Below are 16,982 nucleotides of genomic sequence, written 5' to 3' on the forward strand. Positions count from 1 at the left end.
TACCAGTTTCCAGTGGTAAAACATCAGATCAGGGCCAGAGTCAGGTCCTGATCACATTGGGTAAGTGCTGGGAGCAGGATGGAAGTCCAGTTCTGTGGTCAGCATGGGAACAGGCTGGAGATGGGGAGAGGGGTAAAGATCGTTGGGGATGGGCATGATCCTGGGGGAGAGGACGAGGGATCCCTTGGAGGGGTAGAAATCCCTGGGGAGATGGGAGGAGGAGATGGGGATCCCTGGGGGAAGGTATCCCTGGGAGGAGGGAGGGGAACCTGGGGGGAGGAGGGATCCTGGGGGAGATGAGGGGAGGGTATCCCTGGGAGGAGGGAGGGGAACCTGGGGGGGGGAGGGATCCCTGGGGGTGATGAGGGGAGGGTATCACTGGGAGGAGGGAAGGGAACCTGGGGGGGGATCCCTGGGGGTGATGAGGGTAGGGTATCCCTGGGAGGAGCGAGGGGAACCTGGGGGGGATCCCTGGGGGTGATGAGGGGAGGGTATCCCTGGGAGGAGGGAGGGGAACCTGGGGGGGATCCCTGGGGGTGATGAGGGGAGGGTATCCCTGGGAGGAGGGAGGGGAACCTGGGGGGGATCCCTGGGGGTGATGAGGGGAAGGTATCCCTGGGAGGAGGGAGGGGAACCTGGGGGGGATCCCTGGGGGTGATGAGGGGAAGGTATCCCTGGGAGGAGGGAGGGGAACCTGGGGGGGATCCCTGGGGGTGATGAGGGGAGGGTATCCCTGGGAGGAGGGAGGGGAACCTGGGGGGGATCCCTGGGGGTGATGAGGGGAGGGTATCCCTGGGAGGAGGGAGGGGAACCTGGGGGGGATCCCTGGGGGTGATGAGGGGAGGGTATCCCTGGGAGGAGGGAGGGGAACCTGGGGGGGATCTCTGGGGGTGATGAGGGGAGGGTATCACTGGTAGGAGGGGAACCTGGGGGGGGATCCCTGGGGGTGATAAGGGGAGGGTATCCCTGGGAGGAGGGAGGGGAACCTGGGGGGGATCCCTGGGGGTGATGAGGGGAGGGTATCCCTGGGAGGAGGGAGGGGAACCTGGGGGGGATCTCTGGGGGTGATGAGGGGAGGGTATCACTGGGAGGAGGGAAGGGAACCTGGGGGGGGGATCCCTGGGGGTGATGAGGGGAGGGTATCCCTGGGAGGAGGGAGGGGAACCTGGGGGGGATCTCTGGGGGTGATGAGGGGAGGGTATCACTGGGAGGAGGGAAGGGAACCTGGGGGGGGATCCCTGGGGGTGATGAGGGGAAGGTATCCCTGGGAGGAGGGAGGGGAACCTGGGGGGGGATCCCTGGGGGTGATGAAGGGAGGGTATCCCTGGGAGGAGGGAGGGGAACCTGGGGGGGATCCCTGGGGGTGATGAGGGGAAGGTATCCCTGGGAGGAGGGAGGGGAACCTGGGGGGGGATCCCTGGGGGTGATGAGGGGAAGGTATCCCTGGGAGGAGGGAGGGGAACCTGGGGGGGATCCCTGGGGGTGATGAGGGCAGGGTATCACTGGGAGGAGGGAAGGGAACCTGGGGGGGATCCCTGGTTGTGATGAAGGGAGGGTATCCCTGGGAGGAGGGAGGGGAACCTGGGGGGGGGATCCCTGGGGGTGATAAGGGGAGGGTATCCCTGGGAGGAGGGAGGGGAACCTGGGGGGGATCTCTGGGGGTGATGAGGGGAGGGTATCACTGGGAGGAGGGAAGGGAACCTGGGGGGGGGATCCCTGGGGGTGATGAGGGGAGGGTATCCCTGGGAGGAGGGAAGGGAACCTGGGGGGGATCCCTGGGGGTGATGAAGGGAGGGTATCCCTGGGAGGAGGGAGGGGAACCTGGGGGGGATCCCTGGGGGTGATGAGGGGAAGGTATCCCTGGGAGGAGGGAGGGGAACCTGGGGGGGGATCCCTGGGGGTGATGAGGGGAGGGTATCCCTGGGAGGAGGGAGGGGAACCTGGGGGGGATCTCTGGGGGTGATGAGGGGAGGGTATCACTGGTAGGAGGGGAACCTGGGGGGGGGGATCCCTGGGGGTGATAAGGGGAGGGTATCCCTGGGAGGAGGGAGGGGAACCTGGGGGGGATCTCTGGGGGTGATGAGGGGAGGGTATCACTGGTAGGAGGGGAACCTGGGGGGGGGATCCCTGGGGGTGATAAGGGGAGGGTATCCCTGGGAGGAGGGAGGGGAACCTGGGGGGGATCCCTGGGGGTGATGAGGGGAAGGTATCCCTGGGAGGAGGGAGGGGAACCTGGGGGGGGATCCCTGGGGGTGATGAGGGGAGGGTATCCCTGGGAGGAGGGAGGGGAACCTGGGGGGGATCCCTGGGGGTGATGAGGGGAAGGTATCCCTGGGAGGAGGGAGGGGAACCTGGGGGGGATCCCTGGGGGTGATGAGGGAAGGTATCCCTGGGAGGAGGGAGGGGAACCTGGGGGGGATCGCTGGGGGTGATGAGGGCAGGGTATCACTGGGAGGAGGGAAGGGAACCTGGGGGGGATCCCTGGGGGTGATGAGGGGAAGGTATCCCTGGGAGGAGGGAGGGGAACCTGGGGGGGATCCCTGGGGGTGATGAGGGCAGGGTATCACTGGGAGGAGGGAAGGGAACCTGGGGGGGATCCCTGGGGGTGATGAGGGGAGGGTATCACTGGTAGGAGGGGAACCTGGGGGGGGATCCCTGGGGGTGATAAGGGGAGGGTATCCCTGGGAGGAGGGAGGGGAACCTGGGGGGGATCCCTGGGGGTGATGAGGGGAGGGTATCCCTGGGAGGAGGGAGGGGAACCTGGGGGGGATCTCTGGGGGTGATGAGGGGAGGGTATCACTGGGAGGAGGGAAGGGAACCTGGGGGGGGGATCCCTGGGGGTGATGAGGGGAGGGTATCCCTGGGAGGAGGGAGGGGAACCTGGGGGGGATCTCTGGGGGTGATGAGGGGAGGGTATCACTGGGAGGAGGGAAGGGAACCTGGGGGGGGATCCCTGGGGGTGATGAGGGGAAGGTATCCCTGGGAGGAGGGAGGGGAACCTGGGGGGGGATCCCTGGGGGTGATGAAGGGAGGGTATCCCTGGGAGGAGGGAGGGGAACCTGGGGGGGATCCCTGGGGGTGATGAGGGGAAGGTATCCCTGGGAGGAGGGAGGGGAACCTGGGGGGGGATCCCTGGGGGTGATGAGGGGAAGGTATCCCTGGGAGGAGGGAGGGGAACCTGGGGGGGATCCCTGGGGGTGATGAGGGCAGGGTATCACTGGGAGGAGGGAAGGGAACCTGGGGGGGATCCCTGGTTGTGATGAAGGGAGGGTATCCCTGGGAGGAGGGAGGGGAACCTGGGGGGGGGATCCCTGGGGGTGATAAGGGGAGGGTATCCCTGGGAGGAGGGAGGGGAACCTGGGGGGGATCTCTGGGGGTGATGAGGGGAGGGTATCACTGGGAGGAGGGAAGGGAACCTGGGGGGGGGATCCCTGGGGGTGATGAGGGGAGGGTATCCCTGGGAGGAGGGAAGGGAACCTGGGGGGGATCCCTGGGGGTGATGAAGGGAGGGTATCCCTGGGAGGAGGGAGGGGAACCTGGGGGGGATCCCTGGGGGTGATGAGGGGAAGGTATCCCTGGGAGGAGGGAGGGGAACCTGGGGGGGGATCCCTGGGGGTGATGAGGGGAGGGTATCCCTGGGAGGAGGGAGGGGAACCTGGGGGGGATCTCTGGGGGTGATGAGGGGAGGGTATCACTGGTAGGAGGGGAACCTGGGGGGGGGATCCCTGGGGGTGATAAGGGGAGGGTATCCCTGGGAGGAGGGAGGGGAACCTGGGGGGGATCTCTGGGGGTGATGAGGGGAGGGTATCACTGGTAGGAGGGGAACCTGGGGGGGGGATCCCTGGGGGTGATAAGGGGAGGGTATCCCTGGGAGGAGGGAGGGGAACCTGGGGGGGATCCCTGGGGGTGATGAGGGGAAGGTATCCCTGGGAGGAGGGAGGGGAACCTGGGGGGGATCCCTGGGGGTGATGAGGGGAAGGTATCCCTGGGAGGAGGGAGGGGAACCTGGGGGGGATCCCTGGGGGTGATGAGGGGAAGGTATCCCTGGGAGGAGGGAGGGGAACCTGGGGGGGATCCCTGGGGGTGATGAGGGCAGGGTATCACTGGGAGGAGGGAAGGGAACCTGGGGGGGATCTCTGGGGGTGATGAGGGCAGGGTATCACTGGGAGGAGGGAAGGGAACCTGGGGGGGATCCCTGGGGGTGATGAGGGGAAGGTATCCCTGGGAGGAGGGAGGGGAACCTGGGGGGGATCCCTGGGGGTGATGAAGGGAGGGTATCACTGGTAGGAGGGGAACCTGGGGGGGGGATCCCTGGGAGGAGGGGGGGCTCCGGGACGCACCCTGACCGAGAGTGACCCTCGGGCCCTGCCACCCCGCGGCCGGGGACGGGACCCGGAGCCTCACCTCGCTCCGCCTTGTCCTTCCGTCCCATCGCGCCGCGGCAGCGCTAGTGCGCATGCGCGAACTCGCCGTCCCCGGCACGGACTGAGTGAAGTATCGCGAGGTCAAGGAGCGGGCGGGTCACGTGACTTCGGCAGGCGAAGGGGGGTCTGGGATGGGTCTGCGGCTTCATTGCTCACTGTCGGTGCGGATCCCACCAACAAATGTACCGGCTGCACGGTAACTTTACAGAGAGGAGACGAGTCAACCTGGGAGGGGCTCGTGGGGAAAAGAAAATAAGATCAATGGCACATTACCGTAGAAGTCGGCGTACAGGGCGACCCTGTATAGGACGACCCTGTGCCCCCTGTATAGGACGACCCTGTGCCCCCTGTATAGGACGACCCTGTGCCCCCTGCATAGGACGACCCTGTGCCCCCTGCATAGGACGACCCGCGTGTCCCCTGTATAGGACGACCCGCGTGTCCCCTGTATCTTACTACAGGACGCCCCCATGTGTCCTTTGTATAAGACGGCCCAAACTCAGGCACTTACCGGTGACCAGTGGATGCTGTTAAAAGCAAATCACAATATTTTAATAACAAATTATCATTAAAGTTTAAATTTCATTTGGATGTTTTACAATAAATCCCACCATATTCCCCTCCCTACCATCTGCAGGGACCGCTCCTTCCATGACTCCCTCGTCCTCCCTCCCCACCATTCGGGGAGATGCTCCACTTGCTCCCACACCTCCTCCCTCAGCACCATTCGGGGCCCCAAACTGTCCTTCCAAGTGAAGCAACACATCACGGGTAAATCTACAGGGGTCGTCTACTGGATCAGGTGCTAACGCTGTGATCTCTACATCGGAGAGACTGGGTGCAGACTGGGAGATCGCTTCATTGAACACCTCGGCTCTGTCCGCCGCAATAGAGTTGCCACCCATTTCAATACTCCATCCCATTCGCTTGCTGACATGTCTGTTCATGGGACCCCCTGAAAATTTGGGGACTGGGCTCCCTCCAACCGGATGGCATTAACATCGATTTCTCGTGCTTTTGTTAAACACCTCCCCCCACCCACTTCTCCCAGTTTTGTCTCTCTCCCTTTCCTGTCTCCACAGACATGATAAATTCTCACCTCTCTCCTTATCTAATTAACACCTTTTTTGGGTCTAGGTTCCTCCTCCAGCCACCACTGTCTGAATTCTGAGAATTCCTGCTTCTGGCTCATTCTGCTTATTCCGTGAAGAAGGGCTCAGGCCCGAAATGTCAGCGATATCAGAAGGGAGGTTCAAGAGCCTGCTAGCTGTTGGATAAAAAACTGTTCGTGAACCCAGAGGCATTGGTCTTCAGGCTTCTGTGCCTTCTGCCTGAAGGGAGCAGTGAGAAGAGGTTGTGACCAGGGTGATGGGGGTCCTTTACGATGTTGACTGCCTTCTTGAGGGAGCGCCTCACGTAGACGTCTGCAATAGTTAGAACAGTGGTTCTCAACCTTTCTCTTTCCACTCACATCCCACCCTAAGTAATCCCTAGGCCATCGGTGCACTGTGTAAGGGTTTGTTTACGGTGGAATGTGGGTGGGAAGGGAAGGTTGAGAACCACTGCTCTAGACCCAATTGTTACTGAAATATTTTACTTGAGAAAAGTTGTCATTGGCCCATTTCCTTTGGAGTTCTGAAACCAGGCACATAATGAGTTAATTGGGTACAATTAAAACAGTGATTTTCAAACATTTTCTTTCTACCCACATCCCACCTTAAGCAATTCCTTACTAATCACAGAGCTCCTATGGCTTAGGGAATACTTAAAGTGGTCTGTGAGTGGAAAGAAAAAGGTTGAGAACCACTAAGTTAGAAGGTGATCAAACACTAGGGAAGGAACATTCATTTACGGTCGACTGGAATGGTTAAGTTTAAAGTGGACGTGCAGGGAAGTGTTTTACACAGAGTGGAGAGAACTGGGGTAGTGATGGAAAGAGCAGAGTTTAATAGATTTCTGCATGGATGCATGAACAGGCAGGGAAGAGAGGGCAAAGCATAAATGTGCTGGAGAAACTCAGCAGGTCACACAGCATCCATAAGAAGTAAAGGTTGTGGCCATTACAGAAACTTGGCTAGAATAAGGGCAGGATTTGCTGATGCAGATACCAGGGATTAGGAGTTTTAAAAAGAAAAGGATGGAAGGTAGAAAGGGGGAGGGGAGTAGCATTACTGGTCAGGGACAGTATCACGGCTATAGAAAGGGAGGAGGCTGCAGAGGGAGGGTCCACTGAGTTGGTGTGGGTGGAAGTCAGACACAGGAAGGGAGCTCTCTCTCTGCTGGGAGCAGAATATAGGGCCCCAAATAGCCCTGGGTCACTGAGAAGCAGATAAGCAGATAGATTTTGGAACCGTGTGGGAAATACCAGGTCGTAGTTAGGGGTGATTTCAACTTCCCTAATATTGACTGGCACCTCCTGAATGCAAGAGGGATGGATGGGGCTGAATTTGTCAGGTGTGTCCAAGAAGGATTCCTGGCACAGCTCTGTGGACTGGTCGACGAGAGGAGAGCCCGGACTGGATCTGGTTTTGGGGAATGAACCTGATCAGGGGGCGGACCTCTCGGTGGGGGAGCATTTTGGAGAGAGTGACCACAACTCCCTGAGCTTCAAGGATATAAACAGTCAAACTGGGAAAGTGTTTAACTGGGGAAGGGCTAATTCTGAAGGGATGAGGCAGGAATTAGCGAGAGTAAATTGGAAACAGATGTTTAAGGGTGAAGGCACAGAAGTAATGTGAAGGAAGTTTAGGGACCACTTGAGCAGCGTTCAAGATAGATTTGTCCCACTGGGACAAGGAAAAGATGGTAGGAAAAAGGAATAGTGGTTGATGAAACAGGGCAAGCAACAAGTCAAAAGGAAGAAGGAAACATACATTAGATATAGGAAGCAAGAAATAAGAGGACACATGAGAAGTATATGGTAGCCAGGAAAGAGCTTAAGAAAGGATTTAGGAGAGCTCAAAGGGGGCATGAGAAGGCCTTGGCATGGAGGATTAAGGAGAACCCCAGGGTGTTCTATGTATGTGAAGAACAGAAGGATGATGAGAATGAAGGTGGGGCCATTAAAGGATAAGGGAGGCAACGTGCCTCGAGGCAGAGGAGGTCGGGGAAGGTCCTGAATGAACACTTGCTTCAGTATTCACAAGAGTAAAATGTCTTTGAACACAGTGAGGTCGAAATTGAACAGGCCTGTGGGCTGGACAGTGTGGAGATTAAGGAAGAGAAAGTGTTGGATCCTTTTTAAAAAACATCAAGATTGATGTCCCCGGGGGCGGACACGATACACCCCCAGGCTTTTGTGAGAAGTGAGAGAAGAGATAGCTGGGGGCAGTAGCTATGATCTTTGAATCCATTTTGGCCACAGGGGAAGGTACCAGAGGATTGGAGAATGGCAAATGTAGACCCCTTGTTTAAAAAAAGGTAATCGGGAGAATCTTGGGAATTACAGACCAGTGAGTCTTCCGTCAGTGGTGTGTAAACTAATGGAGAGGGTTCTTGAGGATAGGATCTATGAGCATTTGGAGAAGTCCATCTACTCAAGGACAGTCGGGCATGACTGTGAAGGAAAGTAGTGCCTCACAAATCTAATTGAGCTTTTTGAGGAGGCAACAAAAGAAATTGATGAGGGTCGGGTGCTAGATGTGGTCAACATGGATTTTAGCAAGGCATTTGACAGGTCCCCCACAAGAGATTCGTCCAGAAAGTCATGAGTCACGGGGTCAGTGGGAAATTAGCTGTATGGATATAACGTTGGCTTGTAGGAAGAAAGCAGAGAGTAGTAGTGGAAGGAAAGTATTCTGCCTGGAGGTCGGTGACTAGTGGAGTCCCACAGGGATCTGTTCTGGGACCCCTGCTCTTTGTGATTTTTATAAATGACCTGGATGAAGAGGTGGAAGGATGAGTCAGTAAGTTTGTGGATGACATGAAGGTTGGAGGAGTTGTGGATGGAGCTGAAGGTTGTCAAAAGTTACAAGAGGATATAGACAAGATGCAGAGTTGGGCAAAAATGTGGCAGATGGAGTTCAATCCGGATACATATGAGGTGATGCATTTTGGAAGGACAAACCAGAAGGGTAAGTACAGGGTTAATGGTTGGTTACTTAAGAGTGTGGTAATGAACAGAGGGTCCAAATCCATACATCCCTCAAGGTCACCGCACAGGTTGATAGGATATTAAGAAGGCCTATGGGATGCTGGGTTTCATTAATAGGGGGATTGAGTTTAGTCAATAGGTCATGTTGCAACTCTACAAATCTCTGGTGAGATCACATTTGGAGTATTGTGTTCAGTTCTGTCACCTCATATAGGAAGGATGTGGAAGCTGTGGAGAGGAGGCAGAGGAGATTCACCAGGATGTTGCCTGGATTGGGAAACAAGTCTTATGAGACCAGTTTAGCAGAGCTGGAACTTTTCTCTTTGGAGCGTAGAGAGATAAGAGGAGACCTTGGTTTCCCAGGGCAGGAATAGCAAACACCAGAGGACATGGGTACAAAGTGAAGGGAGGGAAATTTAGGGGAGACGTCAGGGGTAAGTTATTTTACACAGGGAGAGTTGTGGGGGCCCTGAATGCCTTCCCAGGGGTGGTGGTGGAGGCTGGAACATGAGGGGCATTTAAGAGACTCTTAGACAGGCTCATGGATGGAAATAAAATTGAGGATTATGGGGTAGGGAGGGTTTAGTGTTTTTTTTTTAAGGAGTATATGGGTCAGCATGACATCAAGGGCCGAAGGGCCTATACTGTGCTGTAGGGTTCTATGTTCAACATTTCAGGCCTGAGCCCTTCATCAAGCTACAAGGAAAAATAAACAGCCAGGCACCAGAATAAAAATGTGGGTGGGGGGGGGGGGAGGAAGAGTACGGGGGGAGGATGGATGGGAAGGAGGTATTTTAATTTTTAAATTTAATTTAGCTGTACAGCACGGTATCAGGTCCTTTCGGCCCACGAGTCTGTGCCACCCAATTTACACCCAATTGTCTTAAAACCCTCTAAGATTTTTCAAATGGTGGGTGGAAAGCAGAACCCCAGGTAAATCCACTCAGACTTGGTGAGTGACGTTGCAAACTCCTTACAGATGGCGTGGGATTCGAACCAATGTCAGGTGGCATTGTATCAGCATTGCATTGATTGTTTGCTCTAACCGTGTCACCGTGTATGTGCACAGGCCAACAGGTAAGAAGTAGTAGGTGGATACAGATGGCAGGAAATAGAGGAGTATGGACCATGAGCAGGCAAAATAGATGACTTAAAACTGCCATCATATTCAGTCCAGATGTGATGGACTTGAAGGGTCTGTCCCTGTACTGTACCATTCTAATCAAGAAGAGAATTGTGAAAGCTTCAGAGACAACAAATTTTGAAGGGCTCAGGGGAAAGACTGATTGCAGTACAAGAAGCCAGCAAGAAGATGTTGGGCTGAACAGACTCCTCCCGCACAATTTTTTATCCTGTAATTCCACGTCATAGGTTTCCGATGTTATACCAAACCTCCGCAAACTCCTGAGGGAGTAGGGGCGCTAACGGACTTGCTTCGCGATGCCGTTAGTGTGTTTGGCCAGGAAAGATCCTCCAAAAATAGTGAATCCTAAGAACTTATATGTGCTCATCCTCTCCACCTCTGATCCCCCAATGAACGCTGGACTACATACCTCTGGTTTTCCCTTCCTGAAGTCAACAATCAGCTCTTTGGTTTTACATTCTCTGTTTAGAATTTCTCTCTTTTGTATACATTGTGGCGGTGCACATCTCTTGTAGAGAACTGGCCCCCGCTTGTATCGCCGCGCTAGCGGGGCAGCTGCAGGAAGATGGCGCCATCGGGGCCCACTGATCGCCGTCGGGGCCCACTAATAACCTTGTGGCTTAGGCCACAGCTCGTGCCCCAGGCAATGTGATGATGTCACCGCTGCACGGTGCAGAACTCCTGTTGGCCTTAAATGGGCGCACGCAAAATTCAAATAAACAATTCAACTGAAACCTCCACCGTGTCCTGTGGTGTGCAGCAGCCGCTACAACATATCTTTTACTTGAGTACAGTGTACATTTACCGACAATTAGAAATTCTACCTGGCCTGCAGGAAGAATCTCAGGGTTGTATGTGATGTCGTGTTTGTACTCTTGACAATAAATTTGAACTTTAATAAATAATACTTTTGTACAATGGACATGTGCACCAAAATTCTTACTTCTGCCAAATAAGTACTTGTAAAGAAAAGCTACAATAGTCAACTAATTAGAATAAATTAAAGAGATAATTAAATGCATTAAATAATAAATATTTGTGCAATCTGAGGGCAAAAAGAGCAATAATGTGCATTAGAGGTGCAAAAATTGTTCTAAATTACATATCTGTAAATTCACTATTTAAAAATAAATAATTAGTACAAAATATGAGAGAAAGTGAGGTCGTGTCTGTGGTTCATTGTCCATTCAAAAATCAGATGGCGGACGGGAAGAAGCTGTTTCTGTACCATTGGATGCTGTACCTCCTTCCCGATAGTAACAGTGTGAAAAGGGCATGGCCTGGGTGGCGGGGGACCTTGATGCCAGGCTGGCAGGGGAGGAAGCAGATATGACAACCAACATTTAAGAGCCATTTAGAGAGTCGCACTACAAAGAAAAGGTGGGAAATCTCGTGATGAGGAACAACCTGAGTCTCAACGTGGACTAGACGAAGGAGATGATCGAGGACTTCAGGAGAACCAGTAACGACCTCCCTCCACTACACATCCACAACTCTGTAGTCGAGAGAGTGGAGAGCACCAAGTTCCTTGGAGTTCACTTAACTAGGGACCCATCGTGGACACTCAACATCTCCTCACTGGTCAGGAAGGTGCAACAGCGACTGCACTTTCTGAGAAGACTGAAGTGGGCAAGGCCACCATCACATTAACCTTCTACAGGAGCCCTATCGAGAGCGTCCTGGCCGGCTCCATCACAGTGGGGTACGGTTGCTGCAGAGAAATGTATTGGATGTCAATCTACAGGACCATAAGAGTGGCAAAGAGGATCACTAGTGTCTTCCCACCACCAACCTCTCACCATCAAAGTGATCAACCTGGATCATTATCTGAAGAGGGTGCACAAAATCATTGAGGACCCCTTCCAGCCCACACAGCATCTTCCAGCTGCTCCTGTCAGGGAAGAGATACAGGACCCAGAACCACCAGGCTGAGGAACAGCTGAAGACAAAGGGGTTGATAAGAGAGACTCAGCAGATAGCAGTTGATTGGGCAGTCAGAGTGGGCTAAATCAGAGTGGTAAGGTTTTGGTGAGAACAGGTAGGAAGCGAAGAATAGTTGGAGCTTTTTTAAATAATTTTTTTTATCTTTCATACTGTGAACCATATCAACCAAAATATATACAAATGTTTCCATTAAATATACACAGTGGCATTTTCTCCTTTTTTTCCCCCTACTTTCCCCTCCCCCCTATCCCACCCCCCCTCCAAAACCAATAAATATTCAACATATACAATACAATAAACCCATTAAACAATGTCATCACACGATGAAAAATAAACAAGAAAAATGTGTCATCTACTGTTACACGCTGGATCAAGTCGTTTTGACTTCTTATCACTTTATCATCCCTTTTACTAGTTCCTTTTCTGTACTTACTATCTCCCTTTCCAACTGTTCTATTTCTCAATTGTATTCCTTTTTCATCTTAGTTACATAAATTACCTGCCCTCTAATGAAGGCTTTCATTGCGTCCCATAATATAAATTTGTCTTTCACTGATTCCGTATTTATTTTAATTTGGCATTCAATAAGCTCCTAAATTCCTGTCTTTTAAGTAGCATGGAGTTTAACCTCCATCTATATGTTCTTGGTGGGATGTCCTCCAGTTCTATTGCTAATAACAGGGGTGAGTGATCAGATAATAATCTAGCTTTATATTCAGTTTTCCTAACTCTCCCTTGAATATGGGCTGACAACAAAACATATCAATCCTTGAGTATGTTTTATGCCTACTCGAATAATATGAGTATTCCTTCTCTCTTGGGTGTTGCCTCCTCCATCCATATATCCATAAGTTTCATTTCCTGCATTGATTTAACCATAAATTTGGCCACTTTATTCTTTTTGCTAGTCTTTTGTCAAGTTTTATCCAGCATTGGATCCAAATTAAGGTTAAAATCCCCTCCTATCAATATATTTCCTTGTGTATCTACAATCTTCAAAAAAATATCTTGCATAAACTTTTGATCCTCTTCATTAGGTGCATATACATTGAGCAAATTCCAGAATTCTGAATATATCCGACACTTTATCATTACATACCTCCCTGCTGGATCTATTATTTCCTCCTCTATTTTGATTGGTACATTTTTATTGATTAATATAGCTACTCCTCTGGCTTTTGAATTATATGATGCTGCCGTTACATGCCCTACCCAGTCTCTCCTCAATTTCTTGTGTTCCACTTCAGTTAGATGTGTTTCCTGCACGAATGCTATATCAATTTTTTCTTTCTTCAGTAAATTTAACAGCCTCTTCCTTTTGATTTGGTTATGTATTCCGTTAATGTTTATAGTCATATAGTTCAACGTAGCCATCTCATATCCTGTTTACACCTCATTTCCGCTTCCTCACCACCACCATCTCCCTTTTCCCCATTTTCATCTCTCAGCCCTTTTTAAACTCAATGTATGACAACACATTTAAAACATAAAATACTCCAACAACTCCCACATTCAATATCCCCAAATATTCCCCCCACCCCCTCTCTGAGTTGCCCCTTATCCCTTGCCGGGCAACCACAACTCCCCTTTCCATTTGGATTGCGAACCTGCTTGCAAGCGTCAACTGATTTAGCAGTTACGGTTGTTCTCTTCCCGCCCAACCCCCCCCAGAAAACAATTTTTTTTTACACATATAACAAAGTTCTCCCTTTTTTCCCCTTCCTTTCTTCCCTTATCTTTCCCTTATTTAGTTCTTTACATATACATTGTTTTTACATCTTTATATATATTTTATCGCCATTCTTCATTCTTGTTACATCTTTTCATCTCTCCTTCTGTCCTGCAAGCGTTCTGCAAATTCTCGTGCTTCCTCCGGATCTGAGAACAGTCTGATTTGCTCCCCCGGGGAAAAATATTTTGAGCACAGCTGGATATTGCGTGTTAAACTCCTTCCTCTTCTTTAAGAGTTCAAAACTTATGTCTGGGTAAAAAAAATATTTTTTGACCCTTGTATACCAATGGTTTATTATCTCCTCTAATTTTATTCCTTGCCCGCTCCAGTATATTTTCTCTTGTATATCTCAAAAATTTTACTAAGATGGATCTTGGTTTTTGATGTGCCTGTGGTTTCGGGGCTAGTGTTCCGTGTGCTCTTTCTATTTCCATTCCTTCCTGCATTTCTGTCATTCCCAGGACCTTTGGGATCCATTCTTTTATAAATTCCTTCATATCTGTGCCTTCTTCATCTTCCTTCAGGCCCACTATTTTTATGTGGTTTCGCTAACTATAATTTTCCAACATATCAATTTTCGGAGATAACAACTCTTGTGTCTCTTTAATTTTTTTTGTCACTTTCTTCCAATTTTCCTCTTAAGTCATTTACTTCCATTTCTACAGCCGTTTCTCGTTCTTGCACATTTTCTACTCTTTTCCCTATTTCAGTCATGACCAGCTCTAATCTTTGCATTTTATCTTCTGTTCTTTTCATTTTTCTTTTAATTGCACTAAATTCTAATGACAACCATTCTTTTAATGCTCTCATTTGTTCTTGAAAAAAGCTTTATCTATATTCTGTCCATCTGTTTTACTTTCTATTTCTCTGTGCAGATCTTGGTCTTCCTCTTCTTCTGTGTCTGCACCTGTGTTTGTGTCTTCTACTTCTCTTGTTTGTATCTGTGTCTCTTCTGACTTTCCTGATGAGTTGCTTGTCTCACTTTGTCGGGCCTCTTCTTGCTTGGCCTCTTGCTGTTGGTCCTCTTCTTCTGAGCTGCTCATCTGTTGAGCCTCCTGCTGCTGCTCTTCTTTCCTTTCACTCCCTTTCCTGTCGCTTTCCTCTTCTTCCAGCTGAGAGCCCTGGTGTCGGGCATCCCTCAGCTGGTCGCATTGTGATTGCCCACTCCTCGGCTGAGCCCTCCTCCCGTTGGTGTTTTCCTTAGTTTGTGCACTGTTGTGCACTTTTGTTTGGCTCAGAGAGCCATTTTTGCAGTCCAGCGGTCAGGGAGGTCGCGACTCCGCAGGGCCGTCACCAACCTCGGAGATCGGGCACTTTTCTCCAGCACAACTCCCTGTTTCTTCGTGCAGGTAAGGCCTTTTCCTTTCTTTTCCGGCATCTTTTCTTCTTTTTGTCCCGTTGTTTTTACTTTTTCCTTCTTGGGTGCCATTTTTTTTCTTTTCTCTACAACTTTATTTTTCATTTCTTATATTTTGTATTTATTGAATTTTGTCTCTTCACTTTTTTTCTTCTTTTCTGGAGAGGGTTGGTATTACCCTACCGGCCACTACTCCATCACGTGACTCCCAAGAATAGTTGGAGTTGAACTCAGAAAGGGCCATCCTACATGAGGAACAAAAAGGATTCAGTAGGTAGGCACATACAAGGGAAGGTTTTTTAGATATTATTATTTGATAATCTAGTCATAGATGATGGGAATGGCAGCCAAGGCAGGGGAATACTCCTCTTCAAAATTGCAGGTCATCAGGGAAGCCAGCAGTATCCCTGACAACTTCATCTGTGAGATGTGCATCCAGCTGCAGCTCCTGACAAGCTGAGTTAAGGAACTGGAGCTAGATTTGGATGAGCTCCAGATCATTCGGGAGGCAGTGGGGGTGATAGACAGGAGTTACAGGGACACTGTCACACCCAGGAGGCAGGAGGAGGGTAGATGGGTGACAGTCAGGAGAGGGAAAGGGAACAGGCAGGGCACCCCTGTGGCCATCCCCCTCAGTAAAAATTATACCATTTTGGATACTGTTGGATGGGAACGACCTACCAGGGACAAGCCATGGAGATTATGTCTCTGGAATGGAATCTGCTCCTATGGCTAAGAAGGGAAGGGAGAAGAGGTGATCTGCAGTGATAGGGGATTCCATATTTAGGGGGACAAATGACGTTCTGTGGAAGAGATCAAGTATCCTGGATGGTATGTTGCCTCTCTGGCACTATGGTCTGAGATATCTCAGATCGAGTTCACGGCATTCTCAGGAGGGAGGGTGAGCATCCAGATGTCATGGTCTGTGTAGGGATGAATGACATGGGAAGGAAGGGTGAGGAGGTCCTACAAGGAGAGTTCAAGGAATGTGCTAGATTGAAGGACAGGATCTCCAGGGTAGTGATCTCAGGATTGCTACCTGTACCACATGCTGGTGAGGTTAAAAATAGGAGGATAATGCAGCTTAACACTTGGCCAAAGATATAGTGCAGGAGGGAGGGCTTCATGTTTCTGGATCATTGGGCTCTTCCAGGGAAGGTGGGAGCTGTAGACAGGACAATTTGCATCTGAACAGAAGGGGGACTAATCTCCTTACAGGAAGGTTTTCTAATGCTGCTGTGGTGAGGGTTGAAAACTAGATTTGCAGTGCCAAGCAGATAGAGGAGTGGAGGAGGAAAAAGATGTTAAAATTGCAGTCTGGAAGACTGTTAATCTTGCTTTAAAAACACATGGTTACCTTGTTACCCGGTGGCAGGAGGTGCTGCCTGAGGCACTACATTCTATTCGGTCTTTATTGTGTACTGCAATAAATCAAACACCTCATGAACGTATGTTTACCTTTCCTAGGAAATCAGGGACTGTGATGGACTGGCCAGTCTGTTTATCTGAGCCTGGAACCTTGCTGCTGAAGAGCCAGGCTCGGGCGTGTAAAACAGACCCTCTAGTCCAACCAGTTCCACTACTGCATACTAACCCCAACTATGCTCATGTTAAATTCCCAGACGGGAGTACTGACACTGTACCCCTAAGAGATCTGGCCTCGCCTGGTTCACCCCTTCCTCGCACCCCTACTCAGAGTGAGCCTGAGAGGTTGGACTCACCCCCACCCCAGCCTGTGACCCCCTAGTAAGCTTTCAGATGGCCATGCTGAGGCTCCACTACCTCACGCTGGTGATTCTGGAGCAGGTCCAGAAGCCAGTCCTTCCCACACTACAGACCCAGAACCTGTACCAGTTCCCAAGGTTGCAAAGGAGCCGCCTGCTTTGAGACGAAGCATCAGAATTTGTAAACAACTTGATAGGCCGACATATTCATAAAACATCTCATTATATTTCGATTGCTAGATACTGGCGTATTTTGACTGTTAGAGTATCTCAAGGTCAAACATGGTATCCACGTATCACTTGCTTCAGTCTTAGCAGCTGTCCTTTTGATTTTAACCCTTTTTCTGCTGGGGGGAGACTGTGGTGAGTGTCTGCCAAGCTGCCTGTCTCTCCCCCCCCCCGGCGAGCATTGCTGTACTCTCATTGGCTGTGCTTTATCTCTACTGTTAAGGACACTCCCCTTGGATATAACTGTATATGCACCTATTGTCTTTCATTATTGTACCATGAGTATCTGCTAATAAAAGCCATGATTATTGTTTGACCACATCGTCTTTGTCTACT

The 16,982-nt window shown here is 50.9% G+C and overlaps 1 protein-coding gene across 1 annotated transcript in view; it reads right to left on the reverse strand.

Annotated features, from left to right (window-relative positions):
• ercc3 (excision repair cross-complementation group 3) overlaps positions 1-4,478 on the reverse strand; it is a 50,723-nt gene extending 46,245 nt beyond the window's left edge. Inside the window, exon 1 of the mRNA XM_069936026.1 lies at positions 4,405-4,478. Within this exon, the coding sequence (XP_069792127.1) occupies positions 4,405-4,432 (28 nt within the window). The 5' untranslated portion in view covers positions 4,433-4,478. The remainder of the gene's footprint in view (positions 1-4,404) is intronic.
• Positions 4,479-16,982: the final 12,504 nt, after the last annotated feature.

This window comes from Narcine bancroftii, chromosome 4 (assembly GCF_036971445.1).
Source record: "Narcine bancroftii isolate sNarBan1 chromosome 4, sNarBan1.hap1, whole genome shotgun sequence".
Taxonomy (NCBI): Eukaryota; Metazoa; Chordata; class Chondrichthyes; order Torpediniformes; family Narcinidae; genus Narcine; species Narcine bancroftii.